Source organism: Thalassophryne amazonica, chromosome 17 (assembly GCF_902500255.1).
Source record: "Thalassophryne amazonica chromosome 17, fThaAma1.1, whole genome shotgun sequence".
Classification (NCBI taxonomy): Eukaryota; Metazoa; Chordata; class Actinopteri; order Batrachoidiformes; family Batrachoididae; genus Thalassophryne; species Thalassophryne amazonica.
The window spans coordinates 32,580,961-32,599,529 of NC_047119.1; the positions used below are offsets into that span (position 1 = coordinate 32,580,961).

Below are 18,569 nucleotides of genomic sequence, written 5' to 3' on the forward strand. Positions count from 1 at the left end.
CACCTTGGGGCAACTGTTTGTTGTGATTTGGCGCTATATAAATAAAATTGATTGATTGATTGATTGATCATCCTTACTTATCACGTTACAGGGTAACATATGTCACATGTCATAGAGTCCAATAGACATAGACCTTGTTTGACCTTTACTTTGGAGACCAAGCATTCATCACTGTCAAAACTGTTCCATTTATTAATCCTATGAGCTCAACCAATAATTTGCACCACTTTTTACCAAAATTGGAGCAACTTTAACTTTTGTCACAGTTCGTCCAAACTATACCTTTTTGGAATCTTTATGATCAGGCAAATAATGTGGAATATTTTTCAATATGATTGGAGCATCTTTTAATTTTGACCTCTGTGTAATTCGTCAATTAACCCCTACCTGACCACCAATTGACAAGTCAAGTAGCCAATTGTTTTTTTTTTTTTTTCAGAAGAGGAGTGTCTAAGGAGTATTTCTGCCAAATTTGATGCTTTTATCACCATTTGCATGATTGTTATCTGCTGCACTGCTTCAAGGTGACTGTTGGACTACAACTAAAGAGCCATTATTTAACCTATTAAAAGTCAGAAAATAGCCCTCAAAAGATCTGATCTCAATTTCCACACGTGCAAGAAGATGTTTTTAACAATCCTTTTTTTGACCAAACAGCAGTCCAACATCCAGTAAATTTATCCTGATTTAAAACACACTTAAACCAGATTATCAGTGGTTTAAAACAGTTTAAAATCATATTACATCTAGTTAAATGACTGCATAATGGATTAAAAACAGTTTATCATTTGAGTAGAATCATTCAGAGTGAGCTACCTTTCCTAAATTGAGTTCACATATTTTGCTGTTGGTTTGTAGACATTTGAAAGTTTCTAAATAAGGTTACATCTGGTTTAACGGGTAACTCCAGGACTTAACCTAAGATCTATTTGTAAATCGTTTGGGAATCATCTTTTCACTCGCTACCAAATTGAAATGAATTGTCACATTCGGTACTTTAACGTTTCCCATAATCCCCCTGCGCTTCCCAGAATGCATCACAACACCAGCAGAGTTCCAGCGTTTCAATGCCATGTAAACAATGGCTAGCGAGGATATGGATGGGGTTAATTCAACGAGTTCACGAACAGTTATGAATCATTATGATGACATGTTCTACTAAGTTGAGAGGGTTATCTAGAAGAGGTGTAGCACCTGTGATGGACTTCTGCTGTGCTCCAATGTTGTCTTGTTGTCCATACTTTACGAGGTGTGTTTACATTGCGCCCTGAACTGGAACTCTGCTGAAACCGACCTCTCGCATGAGTCACGGACCGCGAAAGGGTGCGAAATTCACAACTGCAAAACAGCGAATTGCTGATTGAGAGTTTGCATGTTCTCCTCATGTTTGCGTGGGTTCTATCCAGGTGCTCCGGCCTCCTCCCACTTCCAAAGACTTGCAGATTATGTGAATTGGTGTCTTTCAATAGCACTTTTCATGGGTGGGCAGTTCAAGACTACCCGTGGCCATTCCACATGTAATGTTGCGTTCCATCAGGAAGGGCATCTGGTGTAAAACCTGTGATATCAGGCGACCCTCAAGTGTAGGAAGGTTAGGGTAATAGTGCACTGTGCATGCATCCATTTTGAGATTCCTGGATATACAGTGCACCAGCTGGGCAGTTTCAGTGTTAGCCAAGAGCATAAAAGTCAGGTTTGTTAATAAGGACATTTGTCACTATTATACGCAGACATTTTTGCGCCATAGACATGCTGGGTATTTGTATAAAAGAAATATCATGACAAATAACTATAGAAAAAAATCTTAATTAGCTGAGTTAGCAAATAAGGCAAATAAACTTGTCATTCTTTGCTGATGACCAGGAGGACAAATCCAACCAATGCTGGTCGGTTCTATGTGATGGGAAGACCATTTTGTTGACTGCCCAGAACTGACTTTTTGCCAACTGGCACCATGACCTGACTGGACTTTCCAGTATTGTAGTGTTACATCAAGGCAAACTGTGTCAGTCAGTGACCCTGTGAGGTGTAGACCATCATTTCTGAAGATGGCAGTGTGTCAGTGTGAGTGGCGTGATGGAGTTTGACTTCTAAATTATAATGCTCCGATTAATTTAGTTTTTGTTCTGTGTGAAAAAAATGACCCCAAGATCTCTTCAAATAGCACCTGGGTTAAAAAATTGTGGACTTCCCCCTTAAGCCTGTGCAAAACACATTTAGAAGAAGTTAACAATTTCAACCAACCAGCTGTTTGTGTACTTATGTTTCACTTTATCTCAAATAAAATTAAAAAGGAACTGATTATCATGGAGGAGAAGTTGCAACTACACTCAACAAAAATATAAACGCAACACTTTTGGTTTTGCTCTCATTTTGTATGAGATGAACTCAAAGATGTAAAACTTTTTCCACATACACAATATCACCATTTCCCTCAAATATTGTTCACAAACCAGTCTAAATCTATGATAGTGAGCACTTCTCCTTTGCTGAGATAATCCATCCCACCTCACAGGTGTGCCATATCAAGATGCTGATTAGACACCATGATTAGTGCACAGGTGTGCCTTAGACTGTCCACAATAAAAGGCCACTCTGAAAGGTGCAGTTTTGTTTTATTGGGGGGGATACCAGTCAGTATCTGGTGTGACCACCATTTGCCTCATGCAGTGCAACACATCTCCTTCACATAGAGTTGATCAGGTTGTCAATTGTGGCCTGTGGAATGTTGGTCCACTCCTCTTCAATGGCTGTGCGAAGTTGCTGGATATTGGCAGGAACTGGTACACGCTGTCGTATACGCCGGTCCAGAGCATCCCAGACATGCTCAATGGGTGACATGTCCGGTGAGTATGCCGGCCATGCAAGAACTGGGACATTTTCAGCTTCCAAGAATTGTGTACAGATCCTTGCAACATGGGGCCGTGCATTATCCTGCTGCAACATGAGGTGATGTTCTTGGATGTATGGCACAACAATGGGCCTCAGGATCTCGTCACGGTATCTCTGTGCATTCAAAATGCCATCAATAAAATGCCCCTGTGTTCTTCGTCCATAACAGATGCCTGCCCATACCATAACCCCACCGCCACCATGGGCCACTCGATCCGCAACACTGACATCAGAAAACCGCTCATCCACATGACGCCACACACACTGTCTGCCATCTGCCATCTGCCCTGGACAGTGTGAACCGGGATTCATCCGTGAAGAGAACACCTCTCCAATGTGCCAAACGCCAGCGAATGTGAGCATTTGCCCACTCAAGTTGGTTACGACGACGAACTGGAGTCAGGTCGAGACCCCGATGAGGATGACGAGCATGCAGATGAGCTTCCCTGAGATGGTTTCTGACAGTTTGTGCAGAAATTCTTTGGTTATGCAAACCGATTGTTTCAGCAGCTGTCCGAGTGGCTGGTCTCAGACGATCTTGGAGGTGAACATGCTGCATGTGGAGGTCCTGGACTGGTGTGGTTACACGTGGTCTGCGGTTGTGAGGCTGGTTGGATGTACTGCCAAATTCTCTGAAACGCCTTTGGAGACGGCTTATGGTAGAGAAATGAACATTCAATACACGAGCAACAGCTCTGCTTGACATTCCTGCTGTCAGCATGCCAATTGCACACTCCCTCAAATCTTGCGACATCTGTGGCATTGTGCTGTGTGATAAAACTGCACCTTTCAGAGTGGCCTTTTATTGTGGGCAGTCTAAGGCACACCTGTGCACTAATCAATCAATCAATCAATTTTTTTATATAGCGCCAAATCACAACAAACAGTTGCCCCAAGGCGCTTTATATTGTAAGGCAAGGTCATACAATAATTATGTAAAACCCCAACGGTCAAAACGACCCCCTGTGAGCAAGCACTTGGCTACAGTGAGAAGGAAAAACTCCCTTTTAACAGGAAGAAACCTCCAGCAGAACCAGGCTCAGGGAGGGGCAGTCTTCTGCTGGGACTGGTTGGGGCTGAGGGAGAGAACCAGGAAAAAGACATGCTGTGGAGGGGAGCAGAGATCGATCACTAATGATTAAATGCAGAGTGGTGCATACAGAGCAAAAAGAGAAAGAAACACTCAGTGCATCATGGGAACCCCCCAGCAGTCTACGTTTATAGCAGCATAACTAAGGGATGGTTCAGGGTCACCTGATCCAGCCCTAACTATAAGCTTTAGCAAAAAGGAAAGTTTTAAGCCTAATCTTAAAAGTAGAGAGGGTGTCTGTCTCCCTGATCTGAATTGGGAGCTGGTTCCACAGGAGAGGAGCCTGAAAGCTGAAGGCTCTGCCTCCCATTCTACTCTTACAAACCCTAGGAACTACAAGTAAGCCTGCAGTCTGAGAGCGAAGCGCTCTATTGGGGTGATATGGTACTACGAGGTCCCTAAGATAAGATGGGACCTGATTATTCAAAACCTTATAAGTAAGAAGAAGAATTTTAAATTCTATTCTAGAATTAACAGGAAGCCAATGAAGAGAGGCCAATATGGGTGGATATGCTCTCTCCTTCTAGTCCCCGTCAGTACTCTAGCTGCAGCATTTTGAATTAACTGAAGGCTTTTTAGGGAACTTTTAGGACAACCTGATAATAATGAATTACAATAGTCCAGCCTAGAGGAAATAAATGCATGAATTAGTTTTTCAGCATCACTCTGAGACAAGACCTTTCTGATTTTAGAGATATTGCGTAAATGCAAAAAAGCAGTCCTACATATTTGTTTAATATGCACTTTGAATGACATATCCTGATCAAAAATGACTCCAAGATTTCTCACAGTATTACTAGAGGTCAGGGTAATGCCATCCAGAGTAAGGATCTGGTTAGACACCACGTTTCTAAGATTTGTGGGGCCAAGTACAATAACTTCAGTTTTATCTGAGTTTAAAAGCAGGAAATTAGAGGTCATCCATGTCTTTATGTCTGTAAGACAATCCTGCAGTTTAGCTAATTGGTGTGTGTCCTCTGGCTTCATGGATAGATAAAGCTGGGTATCATCTGCGTAACAATGAAAATTTAAGCAATACCGTCTAATAATACTGCCTAAGGGAAGCATGTATAAAGTGAATAAAATTGGTCCTAGCACAGAACCTTGTGGAACTCCATAATTAACTTTAGTCTGTGAAGAAGATTCCCCATTTACATGAACAAATTGTAATCTATTAGACAAATATGATTCAAACCACCGCAGCGCAGTGCCTTTAATACCTATGGCATGCTCTAATCTCTGTAATAAAATTTTATGGTCAACAGTATCAAAAGCAGCACTGAGGTCTAACAGAACAAGCACAGAGATGAGTCCACTGTCTGAGGCCATAAGAAGATCATTTGTAACCTTCACTAATGCTGTTTCTGTACTATGATGAATTCTAAAACCTGACTGAAACTCTTCAAATAGACCATTCCTCTGCAGATGATCAGTTAGCTGTTTTACAACTACCCTTTCAAGAATTTTTGAGAGAAAAGGAAGGTTGGAGATTGGCCTATAATTAGCTAAGATAGCTGGGTCAAGTGATGGTTGATGGAATGGTTTAATTACTGCCACCTTAAAAGCCTGTGGTACATAGCCAACTAACAAAGATAGATTGATCATATTTAAGATCGAAGCATTAAATAATGGTAGGGCTTCCTTGAGCAGCCTGGTAGGAATGGGGTCTAATAAACATGTTGATGGTTTGGATGAAGTAACTAATGAAAATAACTCAGACAGAACAATCGGAGAGAAAGAGTCTAACCAAATACCGGCATCACTGAAAGCAGCCAAAGATAACGATACGTCTTTGGGATGGTTATGAGTAATTTTTTCTCTAATAGTTAAAATTTTGTTAGCAAAGAAAGTCATGAAGTCATTACTAGTTAAAGTTAATGGAATACTCAGCTCAATAGAGCTCTGACTCTTTGTCAGCCTGGCTACAGTGCGGAAAAGAAACCTGGGGTTGTTGTTATTTTCTTCAATTAGTGATGAGTAGAAAGATGTCCTAGCTTTACGGAGGGCTTTTTTATAGAGCAACAGACTCTTTTTCCAGGCTAAGTGAAGATCTTCTAAATTAGTGAGACGCCATTTCCTCTCCAACTTACGGGTTATCTGCTTTAAGCTACGAGTTTGTGAGTTATACCACGGAGTCAGACACTTCTGATTTAAAGCTCTCTTTTTCAGAGGAGCTACAGCATCCAAAGTTGTCTTCAATGAGGATGTAAAACTATTGACGAGATACTCTATCTCCCTTACAGAGTTTAGGTAGCTACTCTGCACTGTGTTGGTATATGGCATTAGAGAACATAAAGAAGGAATCATATCCTTAAACCTAGTTACAGCGCTTTCTGAAAGACTTCTAGTGTAATGAAACTTATTCCCCACTGCTGGGTAGTCCATCAGAGTAAATGTAAATGTTATTAAGAAATGATCAGACAGAAGGGAGTTTTCAGGGAATACTGTTAAGTCTTCTATTTCCATACCATAAGTCAGAACAAGATCTAAGATATGATTAAAGTGGTGGGTGGATTCATTTACTTTTTGAGCAAAGCCAATAGAGTCTAATAATAGATTAAATGCAGTGTTGAGGCTGTCATTCTCAGCATCTGTGTGGATGTTAAAATCGCCCACTATAATTATCTTATCTGAGCTAAGCACTAAGTCAGACAAAAGGTCTGAAAATTCACAGAGAAACTCACAGTAACGACCAGGTGGACGATAGATAATAACAAATAAAACTGGTTTTTGGGACTTCCAATTTGGATGGACAAGACTAAGAGACAAGCTTTCAAATGAATTAAAGCTCTGTCTGGGTTTTTGATTAATTAATAAGCTGGAATGGAAGATTGCTGCTAATCCTCCGCCCCGGCCCGTGCTACGAGCATTCTGACAGTTAGTGTGACTCGGGGGTGTTGACTCATTTAAACTAACATATTCATCCTGCTGTAACCAGGTTTCTGTTAGGCAGAATAAATCAATATGTTGATCAATTATTATATCATTTACCAACAGGGACTTAGAAGAGAGAGACCTAATGTTTAATAGACCACATTTAACTGTTTTAGTCTGTGGTGCAGTTGAAGGTGCTATATTATTTTTTCTTTTTGAATTTTTATGCTTAAATAGATTTTTGCTGGTTATTGGTGGTCTGGGAGCAGGCACCGTCTCTACGGGGATGGGGTAATGAGGGGATGGCAGGGGGAGAGAAGCTGCAGAGAGGTGTGTAAGACTACAACTCTGCTTCCTGGTCCCAACCCTGGATAGTCACGGTTTGGAGGATTTAAGAAAATTGGCCAGATTTCTAGAAATGAGAGCTGCTCCATCCAAAGTGGGATGGATGCCGTCTCTCCTAACAAGACCAGGTTTTCCCCAGAAGCTTTGCCAATTATCTATGAAGCCCACCTCATTTTTTGGACATCCCACCTGTGAGGTGGGATGGATTATCTCAGCAAAGGAGAAGTGCTCACTATCACAGATTTAGACTGGTTTGTGAACAATATTTGAGGGAAATGGTGATATTGTGTATGTGGAAAAAGTTTTAGATCTTTGAGTTCATCTCATACAAAATGGGAGCAAAACCAAAAGTGTTGCATTTATATTTTTGTTGAGTGTATGAAAAGTCATGAAATAATTAAAGAGGTTGTATTGCGAAAACTAAGTTTTTATTGACCTTTCACAGTTTAACATGAATCTCTGCTCATATTTAACATCCTCAAAGTTCCCTGTGATTTTTGCCTGAAGAAATTCCGTCACTATGATCAAATTTAATCTTGAAACGGCTCATTTTAGACACTTGTAACATATGTCCTGATGTCCAGATTTGTACTTCTGCTTCATCTGTGAGACTGAGCTGTTGTAACACTGGAAAAGAGAAGCCTAATGGATGGGGTGAGAAGCTCCTTTGCATTTAAAGTGACAGGCACAAAAAAGAGACAGAAAAATAGTTTTATCTCCTGTGTCTGTTCAGTATTTTTGGTTATTAACTTTAATATGATTTTTAAGCAGACTGGTGCTGGGAAAATGTATCTTACAACCCTTTTTCCGCTGTTCATATCAGGTATAGTTGACTAAATCAGTGTATGTGTTTGATCTAGAAAAGGGATTACATTGTGATAAGAGACGTCTCCAGGTCCTCTGGTCTTTTGATCGCCTCCTGATTGTAAATGTTCTGGAGGCCTTTTTCTGTCTTTGCAGGTTGAGTTAAAATCATATTACTACTTGTTTAACTGTATTTTCAGTAAAAGTATTGTGGCTTTGCCAGTTCCGTCACTTTAAAAATATAAAACTTTTGAACAAGCAGACACCTACAATATACAGAGTTTTTCTGTGACTCTTGTAAACTGGTTAAAGTGCTGTAAGGTTTTCTGTCGGATTTGATAAGGACGTGACTTCCTCTCTTTCTCCTGGGGTTAAACAGGAGGCTTTCACTCGCTCGTATTTGTTCCTTGCTTCTACACACTGGTCAGGTTTTAAAAGAGAAGGTTTCTGCCTGTATGTTCTTTTTGGTTACTTTAGTGCGCACCAGGTAATTATGGTCTGGTACGGAAGGTCACCGCTGTGATGTCACTTCCCCTTCCGCTCCGGATATTCCCAGCATTCTACCGTCAGCAGCCGGGAACGCTGGGAACTAAGAGCAGGAAGCCTGGCTCCTTGGCAGGAGAGAGCGAGAGCAAAATCAGGAAGAAATAGAAGATCAAAATTAAATGATCCAGAGGAGAAACAATCGGAAAGAAAGAACGAGAGGAATAGACATTTCAAAAGATGATCCAAAATATTGGGGGGGTGTGATTGCAGACAAAGAAAAAAGATATTCTGAAGCAACAGAAATGGAACAAGAGAGGCAAAATATAGAAACCAACAATCTAGAAACAAAGTATGAAACAAACAAAACAACTTTGGTCATTCAAGTTCATAGTTTCATTAAAAAAGAATGAAACTATGAAAGGCAAAAGAAAAAGAGATCATGAGATTTTTTTTTACAATGTCAAGGGTTTAATTGAGCATAATAAAGAGGGAATAAGAAATTAAAAACAAACAACAACAACAACAACAAAATCAGAGGAACACCCTAAACACCCCAAAACAACAGCAACAACAATTCAACTTAAAAGGTCATAGAACTAAACAATTAGAAATGCAAGCAAAATTGGGGAAAAGATGGAAAAAGGTTTGTAAGGAAGAAAAAAACAACAGGTAACAGGAAAAAGATAATAAAAGATAAGAAAACACTTCAAATAAACAAGCCAAAAACAGGGGGAATCAATATTCAAAGAAATGATTAATACACTGAAATAGTAATTGACTGAAAATGAAGATGCAAAAAAAAAGATATTTAAAAAAGACTGTAAGAAAAAGGATAGCAATGAGCCTCTACTAATTATGCTTAAGTATGTATTAAAATGTGAATAAGAGACACTGACCACTGTACTGTTTTATTGTATGTACGTTACATACAACACATCTGTAAGTAAGGCAACATCGCCCCCTGTCGGTTTTTATGCACACTGCATGAAGAACTGGAAGCCCCATTTATAAATGTTAAAAGTAAAAAGCTGTTTTTAGTGTGATGCTTTGTTTGTTTTGTGAGTACTGAAACAGATTAACTCTTGATTTAATTTGAGTTGTCTTTGGCTTCTCTTCAGCAGCGCTGCTTCTTAGTTCACCTTCAGAAGCTCATCATCTGTACAAAACACACACACACACACAAATAATTATCGGCATATAGGTGGACAAATTCAATGTACAACCCCAATTCCAATGAAGTTGGGACATTGTGTGAAATGTAAATAAAAACAGAATACCATGATTTGCAAATCCTTTTCAATCTACATTCAATTGAATACAACACAAAGACAAGATATTTAATGTTCAAACTGGTAGACTTTTTTGTGCAAATATTTGCTCATTTTGAAATGGATGCCTGCAACACATTTAAAAAAAGCTGGGACAGGGGCAACAGAAGACTGGGAAAGTTGTTGAATGCTCAAAGAACACCTGTGTGGAACATTCCACAGGTGAACAAGTTAATTGGAAACAGGTGAGTGTCATGATTGGGTATAAAAGGAGCATCCCCAAAAGGCTCAGCTGTTCACAAGCAAAGATGGGATGAGGATCACCATTTTTTGAACAACTGCATGAAAAAATAGTCCAACAGTTTAAGAAGAGTGTTTCTCAATGTTCAGTTGCAAGGAATTTCATCATCTACAGTCCATAATATATTCTGAAGATTCAGAGAATCTGGAGAACTTTCTACACGTAAGTGGCAAGGCCGAAAACCCACATTAAATGCCCGTGACCTTCGATCCCTCAGGCGGCACTACATTAAAAATCGACATCATTGTGTAAAGGATCTTACCGCGTGGGCTCAGGAACACTTCAGAAAACCATTATCAGTTAACACAGTTCGTCGCTACATCTACAAGTGCAAGTTAAAACTCTACCATGTAAAGAAAAAGCCATACATCAACAACATCCAGAAACGCCACCGCCTTCTCTGGGCCTGAGCTCATTTGAAATGGACAGATGCAAAGTGGAAAAGTGTGCTGTAGTCTGATGAGTCCACATTTCAAATTGTTTTTGGAAATCTTGGACGTCGTGTCCTCCAGACAAAAGAGGAAGAAGACCATCCAGATTGTTACCAGCGCAAAGTTCAAAAACCAGCATCTATGATGGTATGGGGGTGTGTTAGTATCCATGGCATGGGCAACTTACACATCTGTGATGGCACCATGCTGAAAGGTACATCCAGGTTTTGGAGCAACACATGCTGCCATCCAAGCAACGTCTTTTTCAGGGACGTCCCTGCTTATTTCAGCAAGACAATGCCAAGCCACATTCTGCACCTGTTACAACAGCGTGGCTTCGTAGTAAAACAGTGCTGGTACTAGACTGGCCTGCCTGCAGTCCAGACCTGTCACCCATTGAAAATGTGTGGCATATTATGAAGTGCGAAATACAACAACGGAGACCCCGGACTGTTGAACAACTGAAGTCGTACATCAAGCAAAAATGGGAAAGAATTCCACCTACAACGTTTCAACAATTAGTGTCCTCAGTTCCCAAACACTTATTGAGTGTTGTTAGAAGGAAAGGTGATGTAACACAGTGGTAAACATACCACTGTCCCAGCTTTTTTGAAACGTGTTGCAGGTGTAACGGAGGCCAGCAGGCGTCACTGTGCATATGTAGTTAGTAAACCTCACTCCCAACAGCTCAAAAGGATTCTCTGGTCACAAAGCCAGAGGCCTGGGTTTTAGCCTTCTGGTTAGAGAGCCGACTCCCATGCCGGAGATCATGAGTTCGCGTCCCGGGGGGAGCGAATGGGCGGAGTCATAACAACACAAAGCACACCGCTACACAGGCATCCATTTTAAAATGAGCAAATATTTGCACAAAAACAATAAAGTTTATCAGTTTGAACATTAAATATCTTGTCTTTGTGGTGTATTCAATTGAATATAGGTTGAAGAGGATTTGCAAATCCTTGTATTCTGTTTTTATTTACATTTCACACAATGTCCCAACTTTATTGGAATTGGGGTTGTAGATGTCAGATCTACTTTGAGTTATATATATATATATATATATATATATATATATATATATATATATATATATATATATATTTTTTCTTCTTTTTTGACGCACCTGTTGAAGATTTCTCAAATCGTGTTTTTCTGAACCCTAAAAATACATTGTGTAGGGAGCATAAACTTTTTTAATGTCCTTTAACAATTCAACATCCACCTTTGGTGTTCATTCATGATTCATGAAGTTTGAGGAAAGCAAACAAAGAAAAAGAAAAAACACTCCATGCTACATGCTTTGGCTAACAGGAAGCAAGTCTTCCCTCCTGTCTTTGCTCACTTTGTTAATAGCTTTGTTTCTAGCAGAGAGGTTTGCAAAGTATTTTTTGTTGTACCTATTTGTAAAAGGTGAATGTTAGCTGGTTTGGCTAAGAGTAAACCAGTAATACTTCAGCCTTTGCTAGCTTTGTTGCTAGCAGAGAGGTTCACAAACTTTTTTTTATGTTGCACCTGTTATTTGTAAAAGCTGCACTGTTAGATGGTCTGGCTAACACAGTAAACAAGATTTACTTTGCCTTTTGTAGCTTTGTTGCTAGTATGGAGGTCCACACTATATTTCATGTTGTACCAGTTAATTGTATTATGTTATTTTAGTATTATGATATTCTTTAATGTGCTGTGGGGTGTCAGAATCCAACCCATCATCTGTGTTGTGACACCTGGGTAACGGATCTAGTTGGGGATTGCCTGTTGGGGTGAAATTGTTGTGTACTACATGGCCGCTACGGTAACCATGAAGGCCCAACATTAACCCTGAACATGAAGAACATTAACCCTGGTGAAACAAGAAGTCCTCTATGGTGAATCAGGCAGAGGAGGTGATGGCTTGTAACCCAACTGCGGTGAAGGCAGATGAAGGCTGCAGCACGTCCTCAGACTCCAATTGTCTGGGATTTCCACGCTATTGGACCAGGCTAAGGATCTGTCAAGGACCTAAGGATCTGTCAAGGACTGTGTGTTTGTTGGTGTGCAGCGATATTCCCACATTAAACAAAACCATGCGCACAGGCGTAACTGGATAGACCCTGGATGTCCATGTCTGCCATCCATCCAGGATTTGATCAAGAGACAATCTTCTTTGCAACTGTGGGATTGCCACGACTGCCCTGCATGTTGCATATGTTATGAAGTAAAGTAAAATAAAAAAGATGGTGGGATGTAGTTGTTGCATGAGCTGAATGCATATTGCGTGGCATTAATAAATAAACCAGTCGCTATTTTTAAGACTGTGTGGAATCAGTATGTTATGGTGGGAAAAATGAACACCTAGTTGGACATATACTGTTGTACCACTAACATACAGTACTGAAAATGATAAAGTATGTTACTAGTGCTGTTTCAATGTTCGTCAGAGTTTTTGGTGGATATTTGTAATACATAGGATAGCTGCCCAATTTGCTTTCATTCATTCCTTCTTAAACTAATATAGAACATCAACAACAACAACAAAAGGATATCTTGCAAACAAGGTTGTAAAAAAAAGTGAACATTTCATTTCATGGCTCACTGTGTGTGTTCTGCTCGGGATTCTGTTCTGAGTCCATACTGTGTGTCATCTCTCACCGTCTTTGACCACGCCGCAGTACTCCTCACATTCAGCCTTGGTGTAAAACTTGTTGCCATTGGTCTGGCAGAAACCTTGTTTGTATGGAACACACAGCCCACTGGTGGAATCAAAGGCCCAATGAGGAGCCTGCCCAGTGCAGGGTTTAGCCGCCATGGGCAGACGGCACACAGCTGAAGACACACATGTACATATCCTCACTGAGCTATACACACACACACACACACACACACATATACATATATATATATATATATATACAGTAGTGTTCAGAATAATAGTAGTGCTATGTGACTAAAAAGATTAATCCAGGTTTTGAGTATATTTCTTATTGTTACATGGGAAACAAGGAACCAGTAGATTCAGTAGATTCTCACAAATCCAACAAGACCAAGCATTCATGATATGCACACTCTTAAGGCTATGAAATTAGGCTATTAGTAAAAAAAAAAAGTAGAAAAGGGGGTTTTCACAATAATAGTAGTGTGGCATTCAGTCAGTGAGTTCGTCAGTTTTGTGGAAAAAACAGGTGTGAATCAGGTGTCCCCTATTTAAGGATGAAGCCAGCACCTGTTCAACATGCTTTTCTCTTTGAAAGCCTGGGGAAAATGGGACATTCAAGACATTGTTAAGAAGAACAGCGTAGTTTGATTAAAAAGTTGATTGGAGAGGGGAAAACTTATACGCAGGTGCAAAAAAATTATAGGCTGTTCATCTACAATGATCTCCAATGCTTTAAAATGGACAAAAAAAAACAAAAAAAAAACAGAGATGCGTGGAAGAAACGGAAAACAACCATCAAAATGGATAGAAGAATAACCAGAATGGCAAAGGCTCACCCATTGATCAACTCCAGGATGATCAAAGACAGTCTGGAGTTATCTGTAAGTGCTGTGACAGTTAGAAGACGCCTGTGTGAAGCTAATTTATTTGCAAGAATCCCCCGCAAAGTCCCTCTGTTAAATAAAAGACGTGCAGAAGAGGTTACAATTTGCCAAAGAACACATGAACTAGCCTAAAGAGAAATGGAGGAATATTTTGTGGACTGATGAGAGTAAAATTGTTGTTTTTTGTCCAAGGGCTGCAGACAGTTTGTGAGACGACCCCCAAACTCTGAATTCAAGCCACAGTTCACAGTGAAGACAGTGAAGCATGGTGGTGCAAGCATCATGATATGGGCACGTTTCTCCTACTATGGTGCTGGGGCTATATATCACATACCAGGTATCATGGATCAGTTTGGATATGTCAAAATACTTGAAGAGGTCACGTTGCCTTATACTGAAGCGGACATGACCTTGAAATGGGTGTTTCAACAAGACAATGACCCCAAGCACACTAGTAAACGAGCAAAAACTTGGTTCCAAACCAACAAAATTAATGCCTCACAGATGTGAAGAAATCACAAAAAACTGTGGTTATACAACTAAATACTAGTTTAGTGATTCACAGGATTGCTAAAAAAGCAGTTTGAACATAATAGTTTTGAGTTTGTAGCGTCAACAGCAGATGCTACTATTATTGTGAACACCCCCTTTTCTACTTTTTTACTAATAGCCCAATTTCATAGCCTTAAGAGTGTGCATATCATGAATGCTTGGTCTTGTTGGATTTGTGAGAATCTGCTGAATCTACTGGTACCTTGTTTCCCATGTAACAATAAGAAATATACTCAAAACCTGGATTAATCTTTTTAGTCACATAGCACTACTATTATTCTGAACACTACTGTACATATATATATATATATATATATATATATATATATATATATATATATATATATATATATATATATATAAAATCACCATGATATGTAGTATTACCTCTCATCATATGGAATTCTAGTATACACAGGTGCACACTTGCTGACTAATAGCTTATAATTGCCATAAATTCTCTCATAGTTGGTGTTTATCAGGCAGTATTTCATGTCAAATTTTCTACGACTTCATTAAAACAAAAGTGATTTTTTTTTACCTGACACTATAACACTTTGGACATTTTCTCAGATTTCCCTGACTTGCATAAAGTATTAAAGGAGTCACACTATGTGGAATTATTCATGTTAATATAACGCCTGAATAGATCCATGTTATTTGTATGTCATGTGATATTGATTATTTGTGCCATTTGCCATTGTGCTCCATTTAACGTGCAAATTTGGTTCCATATGTTTCATTCCATTGCACACACTGCGAGCACCGTGCATGCACATTAGCAGCTACAGCACTTACCAGCTTATTGACGGTGCTCATTCTTTTAACACAAAAGACAAAAACAAATTCAGTATGCCGTAAGCCATCTGGTGGCATTTGCAAGATTCATTGGGAAGTCTATAGTGATGAGGTGTCGGATGAGGAGCTCAACAAATTTCTGTCGCGATTTTTCGCTGGTCTGAGAAAAGCAAATGGCAGTGTACACTTTTACTTTTTTACTTGTGTCTTGTACAATTTTGGATTGGATTGGACTGCTATTTAAAATTCGCGTTGGAGTGTTTGGAACCTCATGATGTCAAAGGACCTGTGACGCACACAAAAATCTAAGTCCCTTTTCTGTTGTTTATAAATTAATAAAATATCAAATATGTAGCTGTTATACAGCAAGAAGGTCACGGGATCGATTCCCACCTGTGGGCTTTCTGTGTGGAGTTTGCATGTTCTCCCCGTGTTTGCATGGATTCTCTCCCACATTTAAAGGCATGCAGGTTAGGTGAATTAGAAACTTTAGAATTACCCAGGTCTCCCTTGCAAAAGAGATCTCGATCTCAACGTGACTAACCTGGTTAAATAAAGGTTAAATTATTTGTATAACATTTTATGGTAAAGTGAAGTTTAATATTGAACATCCTAACTGTGTGTGTAGAAACTCCACAGCTATGAGCAAAATTTAGGTGTGAAATTGTTCTGAATGGCGTCGTCTGAGAGGCACGTGCACTGAGCCAGTTTCTGCACTGTGGTGGTTAAATGTGCGCGTTTGTCCTCACCCTCAGTGCGACATCTCTGCAGACACCCTCTCTCTGTAAGAAAGTTGTTGTGGTTGCCCATACAGCCTCCAAAGTTGAAGAGGTCACAGGTCATGGTGGTGGAGTTGTAGTAGTAACGCGGAAATAGTCCAAAACATGGACCTGAATCTGGTGTTGCTTTGCAGTCCTCTGCATGAGAGAGAGCGATCACTGTGTTACTGCCACTGCTGCATTGACAAGTTTGTTACCGCATTATCATCACAACCATAACACATTTCTACGCAACACTGTAATTGTACCTGGATTGAACAGCATTGGACCAGCACCAGAACCATCAGTGTCTACAGCAACTGTAGCAAGGACCACATTCCTCCTCTGCCTTTGCTGCATCACAGCAACAGACAAATGCAAAAGTACTTTAAACCTGATTATTTAAAATCTTCACAATAAGCTAAATTTACTTTAACACCACATATTCTGCAGTTGCATATTTTTACAGCGACCTTATTTTTATACATGCACGCACGCAAGGATGCACATACACACACTTTTTTATTTTTCAGAGGTTAATAGTCTAAATACCTAACTGTAATTAAGCTAACTTTATTATATTGTTGTTAATGACTGCTTTTATTATTGCTGTTAGAATCAGAATATCACTTGTCGTTGCAATAATACAATGAAATTAAAGGGCAGGACATTATTTGGTGCATACTACTACGACTTCAAGTCCTTCTCTTCACTTTACATTAATTAAAACAGAAAATAATAAAATAATCTCCTAAACTACTTTTTAAAACACAAAGCACTGCACAAAAAATATTGTATTTTATGGTCAATAAAATTAATAAGGTTGAATATTTTTCCCACCCCCCCTAAAAATTTACTGTTGCTGCACATACTGCTGTGCTAGTAATACAGAAGAATGGGCCCTCAGAAGGTGCAACACCTGCACCTCATGTTTACACTGAGTCAGTCCAGTCATGTGTGTGTGCATGTGTTTGTTTCTGCTTCTATTCTGCTCATGTTTGCCATAGCGGACCCGGTATGGCTCTTCATGGTGAATTGGCACAACGTTTATGCTGGATGACCTGCCAGAAGCAACTCCAGATGTACATGGAAGGGGCTTTGAACCAGATATCTTGTGTTACTGCTTCAGCTACACAATAATATAAGGCAGAGGTCTTCAACTGACTCCAGAAAAGGCCGAGAGGGTGAAGGTTGTCTTTGCAACCACCCACTCCAACAGGTGATTTCACTGATTAACTGATTCCATCTGCTCAAAGTGATGTTAATCTGCCTGGGTGGTTGCCATCCAGGACCCAATGTGGCTCCATAGTGTGGTGGATGTGGCATGGAACCAGTGCATGCTCCCTGACCTGAGCTGATAGGTGTGTGTCTGTAACAACTTGCTCTGTATAGTATATACAGTATGATGCCTCTGAACTGTTCTTTTGCCAGGGTGCAATGATTATACATCATTAATCACTTCAAAAAACAAGAATTGGGTGCACAAGTTTGAATTTACACAACTTTCAGATTCTGTACATTGTCAGACACAAACTAAAGCTTTAAAATATATGATCATTTTTGCTGTGTTTGTTGAAATATGACAAAAGAAGAAGAGAATCACGGTGTATGTTACAGTTAGTAAAATAATAATAGAGTAAAATCATTTTAAAAGTTGAAGTACCTGAACCTTGGGCTCAGTTTGTAGCGCTGCCATCTGCTGTCCAGGAACACAATCACCTGAACAGAGGTTCAAAGTATTTGTTTAGACTTTCTTTAAAATTTTAGATTTACAGATGGTACCATCCAAAGACATGCTATGAATTAAAATGAACCTCAAAGGGAAGGACATAAACCCACTAAAATACAGGAAATCTCTCTTCCTTCATTTTTTACTTTTTCTTTGTGTGGTGCTTTGTATTGTGTGATTTTGTGAAGTGGTTTTATATTATTTTATTAGGAGAATCCTGCAACTTCTATTCAGGAAATGAACATGATAAATTACGTTTTGGCTAATTCTCAAACAGTTACATCAGTGTTTATTATGTGCACACCTGTGGTTAATTGTTAGATTACTTAAAGCTCCAGTATGTTGGATTTAGGGATGTTTATTCGCAAAAATTGAATACATCATTCATAACCATCTGTTCATTGTGTATGATTACCCGCCTCAATGTTTTAATAAGCTTAGAAGGAAGAATTTCGTATCCACACAGGAGCGTTAATAGTCCAAAGGGGACATACTTACTCCAACTTATCCATTGCTCCTGCAGTTGCTAATGAGTTTGAGAATCCTCATTTTTATGAAATGGAGCGTCATGCATGTTGCTTCCAGCCCAGTCTCACGCTTTTTTTGTGCTCCGTCACGAAATGAGTCACATTTTCGTGACACGGTTTTTAATTTTATTATTTCTAATCCTCCCCCTTCTCCTAACTCTAACCATAATGTAAGTCTGTCTATTCCCGTAACACTAACCA

At 39.5% G+C, this 18,569-nt stretch overlaps 1 protein-coding gene across 1 annotated transcript in view; it reads right to left on the reverse strand.

The window, feature by feature from the left end:
- Positions 1 to 505: 505 nt before the first annotated feature.
- Positions 506 to 18,569, reverse strand: part of ambp (alpha-1-microglobulin/bikunin precursor) — a 31,249-nt gene continuing 13,185 nt past the window's right edge. The window contains exons 12-17 of the mRNA XM_034193024.1: positions 17,776 to 17,831; positions 16,382 to 16,475; positions 16,104 to 16,271; positions 13,117 to 13,290; positions 9,396 to 9,647; positions 506 to 517 (exon numbers count right to left, since the gene is read on the reverse strand). Of these exons, the coding sequence (XP_034048915.1) occupies positions 9,622 to 9,647; positions 13,117 to 13,290; positions 16,104 to 16,271; positions 16,382 to 16,475; positions 17,776 to 17,831 (518 nt within the window). The 3' untranslated portion in view covers positions 506 to 517; positions 9,396 to 9,621. The remainder of the gene's footprint in view (positions 518 to 9,395; positions 9,648 to 13,116; positions 13,291 to 16,103; positions 16,272 to 16,381; positions 16,476 to 17,775; positions 17,832 to 18,569) is intronic.